This window comes from Rhipicephalus sanguineus, chromosome 6, assembly GCF_013339695.2.
Source record: "Rhipicephalus sanguineus isolate Rsan-2018 chromosome 6, BIME_Rsan_1.4, whole genome shotgun sequence".
In the NCBI taxonomy this organism is placed as follows: Eukaryota; Metazoa; Arthropoda; class Arachnida; order Ixodida; family Ixodidae; genus Rhipicephalus; species Rhipicephalus sanguineus.
Window position 1 is genome coordinate 165,804,040 of NC_051181.1, and position 15,117 is coordinate 165,819,156.

General features: G+C 45.8%; 1 protein-coding gene across 2 annotated transcripts in view; it reads right to left on the minus strand.

Moving 5' to 3' along the window:
* LOC119396998 (unconventional myosin-VI) overlaps positions 1-15,117 on the minus strand; it is a 195,676-nt gene that overhangs the window by 137,219 nt on the left and 43,340 nt on the right. For both annotated transcript variants that reach the window (XM_037664409.2, XM_037664408.1), the window contains exon 7: positions 583-680. In XM_037664409.2, coding sequence (XP_037520337.1) covers positions 583-680 — 98 coding nt within the window. The remainder of the gene's footprint in view (positions 1-582; positions 681-15,117) is intronic.

Below are 15,117 nucleotides of genomic sequence, written 5' to 3' on the forward strand. Positions count from 1 at the left end.
TTCCTTTACGTTGTGCAGTCATGACAGCGTTCGCAGACTAATGCAGCAGCGTAATAAAAAAGCTTCGGCACTGTAGCCTGAGCTGTGCTGCCACAGAAAATTGTCACCAGGCATAACTCCTAGGCTGTCCCCTTCTCCAATTTCCCCCATGCTGTTGCAGGTGTTCTTTTCCGTCTCTTCAACTTCTGACAATGTAAACAACAATGTGCACTGCCATGATACCGGTCACAACTGAAGAGGGCACTAGTGTCCACGGACTGTCTGCATTAAAACAGCCACTCAGAGATGCACCTCCTGGGTCACGACGTGCCTTTCAATTGATAACTGTCAATTGATAACGACAATAATCAGAGGATGATGATGGTGGCTAACGAGTCATGCCACCTATAGCTTAATTGGGAAGGTGACCACCAGTGCAAGAGCCGACCATGGTACAAGACTTGTGAAATCCCTGCATCATACATCACTATATTCAATTCACAAGTTCAGATGAGCCTAGTCTATATCTAGGCAATGCTTTCTCCTTATGTTCAGAAAAAGGTTTCCTGGTAGCTGCAGAAAAGCAAGATGTGTGGGACATACCTTGCTGTTGAAATGGATCTCAATGAATTTTCCAAAACGACTGCTGTTGTTGTTTCTCATGGTCTTCGCATTTCCAAACGCTTCAAGCACAGGGTTTGCTAAAAGAAAAAAAAAAAAAAACGAAAGAAAAGGAACTCGTAAACACTTATCGTGGATTCAAAATTGATTTTGACTGGCATGCAAAAAGCCCTTTTTTTTTTAACGCCCATTTGCATGGCACAAAAATATTGATACAGGCTGCTAATTAAGGTTTTCCATAGGAATCAGTGGCTCATAAGCCATGCAGTAACTGCATCAGTCCAGTGATGCAACGAAAGGCATATCTAGAGTAATTTCACACAATACCAACAGTGATGTGATTGACTGAAGCTGTTTTGGAGCAGGTTTTTGGAGCAGCAAAAAGTACGTTTTGAAGCAGGAAAAAGGGCTTTTGGAGCAGCCAAAAACACATTTTGAAGCAGGGAAAACAGCTTTTGGAGCCGCTAAACGCTCACTGCCAAGTGGAAAAATGGACCGTATGAAGCAAAACAGTCAAATAAGGAGGAACTCTTTTGAAATAAAAAGTTCTGTCCAATAATGGGTGTTTGCATAAGACCATTAGATCACTGAACAGCCCCGTAACCGAAAACATTGGCGTTGCGGTCTAATAACGGCTTAGAGTGGCCAAACAAAACGCAGGTACGGTTTCCCAACTACAGTAGAATCTCGGTGATACGAATCTGAAGGGGGAGCGACAATATTCGTATCACCCAAAATTTGGTATCATCAAAAAACTAGCAAAATCTGTTTTTAAACCACGATACATAGGTCGGCAAACCCACTCAAGAGTCGGCTCACTCAGACTCAGATCTGGCCTGTGAGTCTGAGTCCGAGTGAGTCCGGTTGAAGAACATTTTTGTGAATGTGGGTCTGAGTGAGCCCAGTTGAGGAAAATATTAGTGAATCCGAGTCAGAGGGAGCCCTAAGTGCAAAATATATTTTTTGAGTGAGTCCGAGTGAGCTTCACCTTTTGTTGCCGACTTATGGTCCTATGTACTCATGTTCAACATTACTATCAGCCTTATATCGGCTTACGTTTATACTCTAGTCAAACTACACATATCTCAGCACACTAGCATTCATGCGCCACCTCAATATTCATTGATAAGAGGCGTAAGTTAGGGGAAGGGGTGCCATGACCACCCTGCGCAAACTTTCATGGGAAGTTCTTGACAAAAATATCTAGTGTGTGTTGCGCATTTCATGAAAATGTCCTTACTTGATCGATATATGATAATGATGACATGTGATATACGATGATAACTCGTATTTGAATATAAAAGATCAAAAGGCGTATCGTAGAGAACTGATTATATGAAATACTCGCATCAAAGAGGATTGACGCCATGACTGAAAAAGCTAATTTTACGCCAATGGGCTCAGGAGTCGACTCACTCAGGCTCAAGTGACGCTGTGAGTCTGAGTGTGAATGGGTCCGGCTGAGTAATATGTTGGTGAGTTTGAGTCTGAGTGAGTCAGGCTGAAAAAAATTTTGTGAGTCCTGAGTCCGAGTGAGTCCGGTCGAAGAAAATTTTGGTGAGTCTGAGTCCGAGTGAGCCTTGCGAGCAAAATATATTTTTTGAGTGAGTCTGGGTGAGCTCCAATTTTTTTGTCGACCTATGCCACGATATATGCACAAAACATTTTATTTCCGCCAAAAGAACTCTCGTACGCCTTTCCGGGACACACGTGAACAGACCACTAAGGGACGGCGCAGCTGGCTGCTGCGAAAGCGCACGTCAGAGCTTCGCTTAGAGGCCAAACTAAGTGCCAAAGTCCACTCCACCATAGTGACAAGCGAAGATTGACACGAACGCTGAAAGGCCTCGTGCCTTTTTTTACGACTATATTGCCTTTAATCTACCACTGCGTTAGCCGCGTACCTTTGGAGCTCGTAGTTGCTATGGATGATTGCGTTGATAGCGACCGTGGTTTTGTGCGTGGCGGATGTGGAAAAACGGAAGTTTCGTTTTCAATCCGCGTGCGCTGGCTGCGCATGTGCCTTCAAAACACCGTCGTTTATTGCTATCTATGATCACATCTGCTGCGGTTTTGACCGCGGCTTTTGCGGAAAGCAGCGTCACTTTGACAGGGTGAGCGTTGGACGCGCGTGCACTTTCGGAGTTCCGTCAGTTTCATACATGATCGTGCCATACACGATCGTGTCAACAGCGACCGCGGTATCATCCACAGCGATTGTGGCAAACGATAGCCGCACTTCTGACAGTGTGCACACCGGCCGCACGCGTACTTCAGAAGCTTCCAGCATTCTGCTCTCGGCCATCGCTCGATGGATTTGGTACCAAAGTTCGTACCACCCACCGCGCCACCAAGCCAGTGGCATGCTGCGAGCTTCGCGTCCGAGCCTTCAGGTGTCGCCCCCATCGAAACGACGACAGCGCACCGCCGGCAGCAGTAATCGAAACGCCATCTAAGCCTTTTTTTCCGCAGATTTTATTTGTAAGACTTCAGATCAATAAGCACAAAAAACCGTTTCTCATTTAATTTTAGGCTGCCAGAAGCGTGTATAGCGCGAAGGCTAAAAAGATTTGAAAGTGACGCACTTCTGGTGGCAGCGCGAACCAGAAAACAAACAGTCATGCCGCTCGTGAAAGGGATGCGGATGTGTTTTATATCAGTTACAGACAGTTTGTTGAATACTGTGAACGAAGTGGTGCGACATCTTGAGCTGCAGAAGTGCAGGGGCTTTAGCGGTGTACCTTTCTTGTACCAGCGAAGATTTCGTGCAGTCCGATGTATTTATCATCCAATGCTGGACAGCTTCTGTGCTCCGGACATCTGTGGTGGGGCTATGCGTAGTACGTACCTTCCTTGCATATAAACGCTTATGCATGCATGTTGTTCACTGGTATACATGCTAAAACGCTACTTACGTGTCCTTCATTTTGTGTAATCATCGATGCAGTCGCAATAAAATCATTTATTGCAGCAACTTTGTGTGATCAGCGTTGTCATTTCACTCGGCCTTGTATGCGGCAGCACTACCCCAATAAAGTAAGTATGCAAGATACTTGTGAGTGTCTAATGAGTAATTGACTACAGTGTACATTATGGAAACGAGAGAAATTCAAGGAGGTTGGAGAGGGGGCTGCCGGAGTGAGCGGGGGACAGCGGCAACGCAAAGCAGACGACGACAGCATCGTCTGCTATGCAGAACGCCAGCCGCCATAGCAAAGCGCCCTTGTGCGCTTGAAACATATTTCATTTTATACACAAATATAAATTCTACAACCAATATTCGTAGTTCTTAAAACTAAATTGCATGTGAAAGATGATAAAAGCTTTGTCTGTTAAGAGCAAGATAACATTTTTAATTGTTTTTGCAACTACCGTTAGAATCCAGATGGCGCTACCATCGTGTCCAAATTTTCGTCCCCATTGGCTCTATGGGCATGTCACTCCCTTGGCGCCGCGGAAGAGTGTTCAGAACATCCAAATTTCGGCCCATTCAACACAGTGGAATTCGGCTGGGGAATTGCGTGAATTCGTATCAGCTGGTTACATTTACATCAATGCCTCCTAAATTCATTTACTATGTGTTCGCAAGAAGCCTGGATCGGATTGGGTTGCAATTTTTGTCAATGTGGCTAGATCACGCACAGAAATTTCGATTTCCGGGAGATTTTCCTGCAAACCATACCAAAGTAAGAAATGGTCGAAACCCGGGAGTCTCAAGGAAAATCCGGGAGACTTGGCAGGCATGCATATGTAGGAGGCTTCCATTCATTTGCAGGAAAACTGTTTAGTGGTTTCGGAGTCCGTGAACATCCTCGGAAATAGAGATGTGGCCGTATCTGCTCAAGAGAAAGGAATTTCTTTAAGAGTAATTCCCAGAACGAAGAGAGAATCTGCACGAACAACGTGGTCGCCTGCGAGCGTAGCTGAACACTGCGAAAAGTCCAAATACGTCTGACATGCAGGTCCTTGGAGTTTTCAGTACACCTGCTGAATTCCGGTGCTGCTTTGTGGCCTCAATGTGCCTCTTGCTTGTAGCATGCCGCTTTATCGCTACAAAACCATGCTGTTTGCAGTTCATAGTCTGACTGCAGACAATGCAAAATCCACTGGTATCGCTGCCTTGGCGACACCAAGATGACATAGTGTCACCATTTTCGTCCATCTTGTTCAGGATGTCAACATTGAACCTGGTGGAGTGACCTGAGGCTCCGAGACGGTGAGACATGAACAATGCAAGAAGCAATTCCCCTCAAGAAACGTGTAGCGATACGCTTTTTGCTAATCTCGCTGAAGACGGAATTGGGCGCGAGGACATACCGTGGCGCCGCCATGCGGAGGCGTCCGTGTGACGTGCAAGGTTGGAATGCTCCACCAGCCCTCTCCCGCTCAGCCCGCAGCCGTTTTTGGCGTTTCTTTTTTATTATTATTTTTGTACATCAATTTGACGAAATTAGTAGAATACTGCTGTGGCTTCGTCACTGACTGTACGAAATGCGAAAGAACTCCTCCCCAAAAAATATAACGTTCCTTAAAATGACTGACACCACCTTAACTGTGGGCGTCGTCTGCTACGGCCACCGATATGGAAGCAACGGGGGCCGAGCGCGCTACTTTTGTAAAACGTAAAGAACCATCTTGTGTCGAAACTAAGCATCTAATGGGCTTTAGCGTGTACTTGAGGCAAAGAAAAATATTTTCTCTGCCAGATATGCGTGCAACGTGACAACCGTGTAACTTTATTCATTGTCGGTTCGCATCTAAAAACGGGTTGCGGTTGACACGAGAAAGAAATGGCATGAGCAAATTTGCATTCCTGTTTAGTATACATAGTCTTATAGTTTAAAGCATGACGTGAGCGGTTTGTCCGCTCTGTGGGAAGCAAGTCAACATGCTTACAGCTGCTGGCCGCCGCAACCTTTCTCAAATTATTGGAGGCAAAGACACAAGAGTTATATGCATGTGCGCACCTCATTCAGAATTGTAGCTAGATAACATTTTGCACAAGCACATGTTTGTCTGCGGCACGATTTTAATATTTATCTGTTGCTCCTTATTGTGCAAATTTTCTACGGTTTTCACATGGTGCATTTTCGATTGCCATCGAGCCACATCGGGATGAAAACTTTCTACGATTTACTCCATTCTGCAGTTGGCACAAAGAGGCCAATCGCGATTGAAAAATGCGGTCCCGATAGGGCTCAATAGTGAAAGTAAATGCCCTGTGTGCCAACCAGCTGCACTACTTTGCGCATTTGAATGCAGTAGCATGCCGCAAGGAGTGGCTTACTGTGGTCTAGATGGCAATATCACACTTATGCAGCACGAAAAACACGGGACGAAGCAGAGATACACGCAGGACAAGCATTTGGCCTGTGTGTATCTCTGCTTCGTCCCTGTGTTGTCATTTTTTTTTTCGCGCTGCATAAGCAGGAACTGATTCCAACTAAATCAGATAGCTGTGCTCGCAATTTTATGTTTCAGTGAGAATACCGGTGTCAAGCATTTACAACTTCATTGATAAGCAGTATGACACTTCGCGGCTGCTGTCAAAAGGTGAGCCAATGCTTGAGGCTCGTGTACTTGAATTCAGGTACACAGGCCTCAAGCTTAATTTCGACCCCAGTGAGGTGTTCGAAACTTCGGGAGCTCTCCACTACGGTGTCCCTCATAATCATATCGCAGTTTCGGGACGTGAAGCCCCGCCAACTGTAGAAGGTGAATCAGCGTTTGAAGCTGCCTATGTCACTTGTACCGCAACATAAAAAAAGAAGTCACATTCAATGTGCACATTCTACAGACATGAGCAAGAAACCCCATGAGCTGGAAATAATAATAAAAGAATGTCAGGTGACAGTGGTACCATGCTCTTGCAAAGCATGGTAACGATGAAAGCTCACGCTAGGCTCACACTGTGGCAAGGAGCAGTATAAAGTACGATGTTGCCGATAACTTTGCACTTTCCCAGATTGTGTAGTCGCAAGGTGTCCGCACAAATAAAGTGAGAGCGAAACAACGCTTTTAAAACGAGCAAATGCCGAAAATTGAGTTTAAAAGCATTGCGTTCAACCATCCCCTTCCTTTCGCCAGAGCAACGTGAGATCACGTGATCCAACCCTGCACATCACAACGAACGATCGCAGCGCCCGCATCTCCAGAGGTGGGCCCCTCCAGCCCAATAGTCTGTTGATAGCCGTTCCACGACGAACCTCGTTTTCCACGAGTTTTGCTCCCCGACTGGAGTCACGTTCCGTGAAAAACACAAAGCTGCCAATTAACTGCGCCAGTTCACGGCTGGTGCGAAGCTTGTCCGCCATCTTGCCAGCTTCTCAGTTTGCGGCAACTGCAGTTAGGAGACTCTGCTGCTGTCTGCTGTAGAGTTACTGTGTAGCATATACAGTAACTCTAGTCTGCTGTGTAGCTACCCCTAACCGTAGTCAGCTTAACCGGTTAAGGCTGTCCGTGTGACAGGGGTATAATACTGGTTCGAGCAGCGGAACTTAAAAAAGGGGCAAGAACAAGACAGACCAGGAAGTTGCTGTACTAACAACTGAAATTGTCAGGTCGCAGCGAGCCGCTCCTTCCAAAGTGCATTTTTGGGGGGTCACGCCAATTTACAACAGTCTGGAGAGGATTATGTCGGCCCCCAAAAGCCTGAGCAAGCCAAACTAGCGCTTAACGAGCCTTCCCATCATCTGCGTATGGTCAGGTCCCCCAGAAAGCGACAGGCGGCGTGCCACGAAAAATGATGCACGAACCCATTCCTCTCGCGGCACGAAAATTTTGCTGTGCGGCAGCTTTGGAGTGTGCGTTTTGCTGCCAACGGCACGCTGCGCATGTTTTTAGCTAGTGTGCTTATAGTTTGGCGCAGTTTTGCCGCAGAACAGCGGAGATGTAGCAGGATGTAGCAGGTTTCACGTCTTGGCGCAGTTTGGCGCAATTGGCGCAGCTATCACATCACTGTACCAACCTAGGTTTATAAATGTGCATCAAATATCGGCAGTGGGTGCGGTGAACACAAACGTTTTTACAGCAGCTAGTCGTACAACCACACACTGGGCCTCCTTGATTTTTTCCACGCAACCTGTAAGTTGTCAGAGCCATTCCACCAGAGAGAAACAAACGCTCACTACAAGTGCATCCTGCCAGAGATGAATAACAAGACGCACAACTACCCAGTACCCAACATCGGCGCAATCATCAGAAAAAAACCTCTGCACGCTACCAAATAAATAATTCCCAACGGCGTGCAAGAGTGCAGCATGGGAATATGAAAAAAGGAGGATTACAGCTAACTTTCCCTGACAGAAGCACAAGTTCACCAAGTTTTGCATCAGTATTTCCCGACTAATCAAGCTCCCCAAAAATTCTTGGTTTTCCCAGTTGGACACTTTGTCAGGATTTCTTCAGTCACCACTTCAGCGGTGACAGCTGCCTCAGTTGTGTATGTTTTTTTACAGGCCATAACAAACAAAATGCCAGGCCTGCGCGGAAAGCACAGCACAGTCACAGCGAAAGCTGGAAGAGTGGCATTTCTAGAGCCCGTTATAAACTCTCTTGGGGCAAGTACACTAGCAACGTACCCACTACGCCATAAATCATAATTTTTGACATGTTGGGAAGCACCCAGTACGCCATTATTCGTCATTCTGCGGAGAAGCGAGCTACCATCTGTAAGGCATTATATGCAATCTCTTGATGTGATAGCTGATGGCGATGAATTATGGCTGAGCCCTTTGTAATGAGTTGGAAGCTTTAAACAACCCACTAGTTACGTAACTCGCATTGTGTGACGCCCAGTCGTTATTTCACTCTCCCATCACGCTATATACAATACGTTAACATGAGAAAGATCAAAAGGGAAAGAATTTATTGAGACCCTGAGGAAATGGATCATGGGGGCCTTATGGGCTTCCTTGGCAACCAATAGAAGTGCACTTGTGAGGAGCCCACTACGCTATAAATCATAATTTTTGTGAAGTATGGAAGCAGCCACTATGCCATTTTTTGTCATTCTGCGGAGAACCGTGGTGGCCGCAAAACACCTGTAAGGCATTATGTGCACTGTTGATGCTGTGGCTGATGACGATGAAGAATTATGGCAGAGCCCTTTGTTATTTGTTGGAAGCATTCAACAACCCACTCGTTGCACAATTCGCATTGTGCAACGCCTCGTTACAGAATTTGCGCCTGGTTCTTATTTTACTCTTCTACCACGCTACATTACATATGTTAATGTGATTCCTTCCCGACATGAAGCCTGTATAGGGTCTTTTAGCCCGCCAACGCACTTAAGTCTTTTTGCAAAGCAGTTTCAAGCACCGGCACGGCTCTGAGGTAGAATACTGGGCTCCCACGCAGAGGGCCCAGGTTCGAACCCCATTCCATAATGGAAATTTTTTCTTATTTCATGCGATAGCAGTTACGGACACCGGCGGCAGCGGCGGCGGACAACTACGGCACCAAAAACGACCCTTGTTGTGATCTCATAACAGCTTTCGCTGTAAAAAATTAGAGCAGCTTGTACTAAGTCGTGCAAAGCTGTGTCACAGCAGAGCTGGTGGGCACTTAGCTGGTCCTGCCTTGGCTAGGCTTTTTCCCTCTCACCCTCTTTCTTTCCCACCCTTTGCTATACTATGCTATACATGACCATGCTTGCTCTCTTTTTTTCTATTTTTTTGTGTCTGTTTCTTTCGATCTCTTTTTCTCTGTCTATTTTTTTTTTCTGTCGATCCTACTCTCACTTTCTTTCTCTATTTTTATCTTTCTCTTTCAATGTCCTTTTTTCTCTCTCTTGCTGTAGTCATTCTCTCACATTCTATCTTCTTCTATGTTTCTTCCCTTTCTTTCTATCTATTTCTCAGCTTCTATTTCTTTCTACCTATCACTCTCTTTCTCTGTACTTGTTTTCGGCCTGTCGTATGCTGTTGTAGGCTGTCATCGTATGCTGTCGTAGCTTGGCATAACGCAGGCAAAACCACGAATAGCATAGCCATCTGTAGCATCTTGAGCGCGCTTGCGCCAAGGAGAAGTCTTCCGCTTGTTCTTCGAGCGCCTTGACAATGATAAGTGCGGAGCACTTTAGGGGCCCTGGCATCACTTGACGTAACGCAGCCAAAACCACGTAAGGAAATAGAAAAAAAGAGGAAGCAAGCGAGAAGTAGAGAGAAAGAAACGGAGAAAATAGGAAGAAACACAGCAAGAAAGAGAAAGAAATAGATAAAGAGAGAGGAAGAAATAGAGAAATAAAAGACAGAAAAAAAAAACGGAAAAGAAAGAAAGAGAAAACTGAAGATAAACAAAGAGATGCTCTTTCTGCACAGTCTCTTCACGTTGAGAGCACAGCACGTAGAAGGGTATACGAGCCGCCTGCTGACCGCTGCCGAGATGGCGCACGTGCCAGAGATTGCGACCGCGCCCTAAGAATGAAAGTTCAAAGTTGCAGCCGCGTTCGTCGCTCCTGCTCGCGCACTTTTACTCGCGGTAGAACATACGATGCGTAGGGGGATGTTATCAATTTGTACTTTATACGGGACATGATGGCGATGGCAAAAACCCGTTGAGTGTCCATATAATTGCTATCGCAATAAAAACAAGAGGGCCTCACATCGCGTTCTTGCTAATGCTATGTCTTTAGCTCTTCGTGCTGTAGCAGTTCAATTGTACATTAGTAGGAGGACTGGTGCTAGATTGTCCAAAAGACCAAAATCACCATAACGTATAGTACACTACAGCGTAAAGTTGAACGCCTCTATAAGAGGCACTGATGTAACAGACCACTCACCAACATGGTTGGCCACCTTATCCCTCCCACTTAATTGTATCTCTTTTGTAAAATACACTGGATGTAGAAGAGAACTGGTTGTAGAGAACAAATTATTCTTTAATTTAGGTCAACAACCTTGCCTTGGCTGCTAACTGTAGTTGCATCCAATGTGGAAACAAAGTCACTGTATAAAGTGATAAAATGAAGACAAGTCCCTGCAATGGGAATGTAGAAAGGCACGTTGCCAGGGGTGCAAGTGCGACTGCATGGCACGCTCTCCTGTCAGTGCTACTTCCCATCATGTGTTGTACTTGCAAAACTTAAAAGGACCGACAACTGCCCAGAATATGAAATTAGTTGCCTCCACTGATGTAAAGATTGTCCGTTGCGCTGACTCAAACCAACCCTGTTTTTTTTCGTGAGAGATGGATTTATATTTTTATTTCTTAATTGAAAGTCGCGAAAAATGACCTGTGGTGCCTCTGGCGGCAAAAACATTAATGATCCGATGAATACGGCCACGTGACCGTTGATTGCTGCACGCGGTCGACGATTTTTTTGTTAGTATTGAAACATTGTTCGTTTCTTTATATTAAAAGGTATTACTCCATAATGATGTACATATAGGCCTGCGTTAGTAGTATGCATTAAAGTGGCGCTGCCTTCGCGTGACGTAATGATCCCATGCTCGTCAGCGCGTCTTGAGCAACTTTTCAGCGTGCTAATTCAACCGTGCACGCAGTTTCCAGGTCGCTAAGATTTTGGAGCGACATAGTTTTGCTGCCTACACTTCGTCTCAGAAATGACGCGCGCCGCTGCTACTCGGTGCGGCCGTGCATATGCACAGTTACGTTTTCGATTACTTGGCTTGGCTCGTGTCTCGAGAGTGACGACGCCGGGACAAGCCATCCATGACACAGGCGCAGGCAACCTTGGGCGCAGGCGCACACAACGCTGTACAAATACCGGGAAGGTGTATAAAGCCACACGTCTCATTGTAACAGCTTGCTATTTTCAAAAATGGTTGGAAAGCTCAAAATAAAGGTGGTTAAGCATACTTGCAGTAACTCCTGCGAAAGCAGAACGACAGCTTTCACAAGGGCTAGCGGCATCGCTAACAATTCGCAGCGTTGCTGGAGCAAGCCCCCATGCGTGTTTGGAGGATTTCAGATCGAAAAATACTGCTTATAAAATAACTACGTGCTTTTCGGATAAACCACTGCTGCTACAAATGCTACGAAGGGTGAGCTTCCTGTCGCACCGTAAAAAACTGGGTCAAGAAAAATCAGTTGTCGGTCCCTTTAAGTATAGCCAGAGTGCCTTTTGCATGGTCTTTTGTTAAGGACAGAGACAAGCAGTCAGCTGCATGGTGTGAACAAGCCATCATGCCTGCTTCCAAGAAATCCAGGCAGTAGCAAAGTTGAGCAGGAGAAAACATGGACTGTGTTCTCTGTGTAGCAATCGACCAAGCAAATTGCAGTGTTAAAGCAAACGGTAGATATTAAGCATTAGGTGCCTTATCAGACAGTGGCCTTGAAAATGCAGCAGGCGGTACAAAAACCTGTGTTTCCTTAATAAGAATCAGATAAAGATCGGGGCTAGACCCGGAATCGAACACAGGCATTCTGCATGGCAGTCAAGTGTTTAACAACAGAGTCATGCCAGCATAGATCGGCAAACAATATGGAACTCACTCAGACTCACTCAAGGAATATATCTTGCCATCAGGGCTCACTCAGACTCAGACTAATCAAAGCTTTTACCAACCGGACTCACTCGGACGCAGACTTACTAAATGTTTTTTTCTTCCGGACTCACTCCGGCTCACACTCACCAATATATTACTCACTCAGACTTACAGCTTGATCTGAGTCTGAAGGAGTCGACTCATGAGTCCATTAGCGTAGAATTAGCATTTCCAACCATGGTTTCAGTGCTCTTTAACATAAATATATCGTATAATTGGTGCTCTACATGGCACCTTTTGATCTCGTACCTTCAATTACGAGATATCAGTGGTTGCAATCTAGTAAGGACCTGTTTATTCAAAGATATGGCTCATGCAATGTGTTTTTATCAATATACCTTCATGTGAAAAAGTTTGCAGGTGATGTGGGGTAGAGGTCAAAACTTCTGCCTCGGATCAATAAATAATCAGGTGTCGTACGAATGCTAGTACGCTGAAGTATGTGTGAGTAGACGTGACCAGATGCGAGTATAAACGTGAGCTGACATAAGGCTGATAGTAATGCTGAAGTTAAATAATTAAGACCGTAGGTCGGCAAAAATATGTTGAGCTCACTCAGACTCACTCAAGAAATATATTTTGCCCTTAGGGCTCACTCGAACTCAGACTCACCAAAATTTTCCTCAACTGGACTCACTCGGACTCAGACTCACCAAAATTTTTCTCAGTCGGACTCACTTGAACTCAAGCTCATCAGAATATTACTCACCCGGACTCACTCATACTCAGACTCACGGGTCGAACTGAGCCCGAGTGAGCCTGAGTGAGTCGACTCATGAGTGAGTTTGCCGACCTATGCATGCCAGTGCTTCAAAATGCTTTGGAACAAAAGACTATACAGGCATCATGTTGTGCGAGGAGTGACGTTAACAGACGTAATACAGTTCAAACAAAAAACTGCCTATAACGAACCTCCATCCAACGAATTCCTCGATATTACGAAGTTTTTCTATTCCCCGCCGTTACTCAATAGAAACACATGTATTTGCAACCTCTATGTAACAAAGTGACAGTGGGAGACACCCTTGATATAACGAATTTTCGCCGCCAACAACCTAGGGATTAGGGATTTTGCCCTGAATTTTTTCATTCTGGCACGAGCAGGAGCCGTATGCATCTTCTGCGGTTTCCCCGCGACGAGAGCACAAAGCGGCGGCGTCGCGCATGGTGCGCTTGAAGCCCCGGCGACTGCAAGCGCTCGTTTGTGCGTGCGGTGAGCGCTAGGCGGGCAGGCGAGGCTTGCGCTCCTCGAGCCAGCTTTCTTGCCGCCGCGGGTGTGTGCACAGGCGTGCACCCCCTCCATCCAAACCTCATCCAGCTGCTATGGGTGTGACCACGCTAACCGCGCTGGCTTTCTTAAAAAAAAAAAAAAAAAAAAAAAAAAAAAAAGAAAATCGGCTTTGGCGTTGGCAACGCCACTGTTGTTGCAGTAATATCTGAACTGCACTTCGTTAACGTGACACCAGGTGACGGCATTAAAAAAAAACATCCTTGCTCTGTGTCATTATGCTTCGAGTTCTCGCCGCATATGTGGGGCCGTGCCGCATATGGAGTTCGCTCGTTTTTGACGCTGTGCTTGCATGCGTGGTTTCACTGCGCGCGCATGGAGCAGCCCCTGACTACGTGCAGCTTTAGCGATTTTTTTAATGCCGACAACTGTCGTTACTACCGAGGAGATGTCAAATTAGGAGCTGGTGGAAACTGTCCGCGACCACAGTGACAACGACAAATCTTCGGAGGTCGATTCGTCACTGTCGTCCCGCGCTTTGCCGTCTGGCGCCGCTCCCCGCGGGTTAGCGAGACCGTGGCCTCCAAGATAGTCACGTTGCCAGAGCCAATCTCGGAGCCCACGGCTAGACGATGACGGAGCAGCGTTGTACTGATGTCCTACGAACATTCAGTATTGCCATTCCTCACAAACAAGCAATAGAGCAAAATAACACAGTTTTCAGCCGCTAAATAAATGTTTTGGGTGAGCTCTGCCTTCAATTCCCCTTGTGTTTAATTTGTGCATTTCGTTTCTGAATTTTCATGCTGAAACTGGATATAACGAAAACCTGTTCATAATGAATTTTTGGGGGAATTTGCCAATATCGTTATGTCCAGGTTTAACTGTATTGTGTGGCAGAAGTGTAGAATCGCACCAGCCATTGCACCATGCGAATTGTGTAACGAGTGAGTGGTGTAAAGCTTCCCACTCATTACAAAGGGCTCAGCAATAATTCATCATCATCCTCAGCCACAGCATCCACAATGTGTGAAGCTACATAGCTATTGCCTCACAGAGCTGTAGTGCATACTCGGCTATAGTCTACACACCTCAGATGAAGACACACAAAATCCAAAAGCGCTTGAATAAGGTGTTCAAAGGGTCAATTTAATGCAAACGATATGTACGGTGTTCCCAGACTGAAACATGGCAATTGAGTGCCGACAACTGGTGTCCTCAAAATTCATCTTGCCATGTTCAGCCAGAACTTGGGATAATAGCATGGTACAGGCAAAGCTAGTGCTCAAATATGTGATATGTGGGCAACATCTTAAAAGAGACTTGTTTAATTACAGGTGAATTCATTACTCAAATGGGTCATGAACCACCCCTCGGGCTTGGCGAGAAAACACATCCTGCGAATAGCAGACACTGCTATGAACATCTCAATCAAATCATGCAGTCGTGCGCAGCAAAGAGAGCTTACAAGCGGAGCGCAAAGTCTCTTCGTACAGAGGCCCGTCCTCGCTCGCTTCAGAGCTGCTAACGTTACAGAGTGAGCCACACTTGCACACAAAAATAACAATGGCAGAGAGAGATCATGTTTCATCACATACGCTCAAGGTCATGATGCGCGCAACAGCTTTCCCCTTGTTAAAAAGCAGGTCACCGACCAATGTCAAAACAAAATAAAATGACGCTTTGAGATCCGCATGAATCCCGGAAAGTCATTTTATTTTGTATAGACATTGGTCGGTGACCTGCTTTTTAGCAATGCCTTTACCTGACCAGACGATA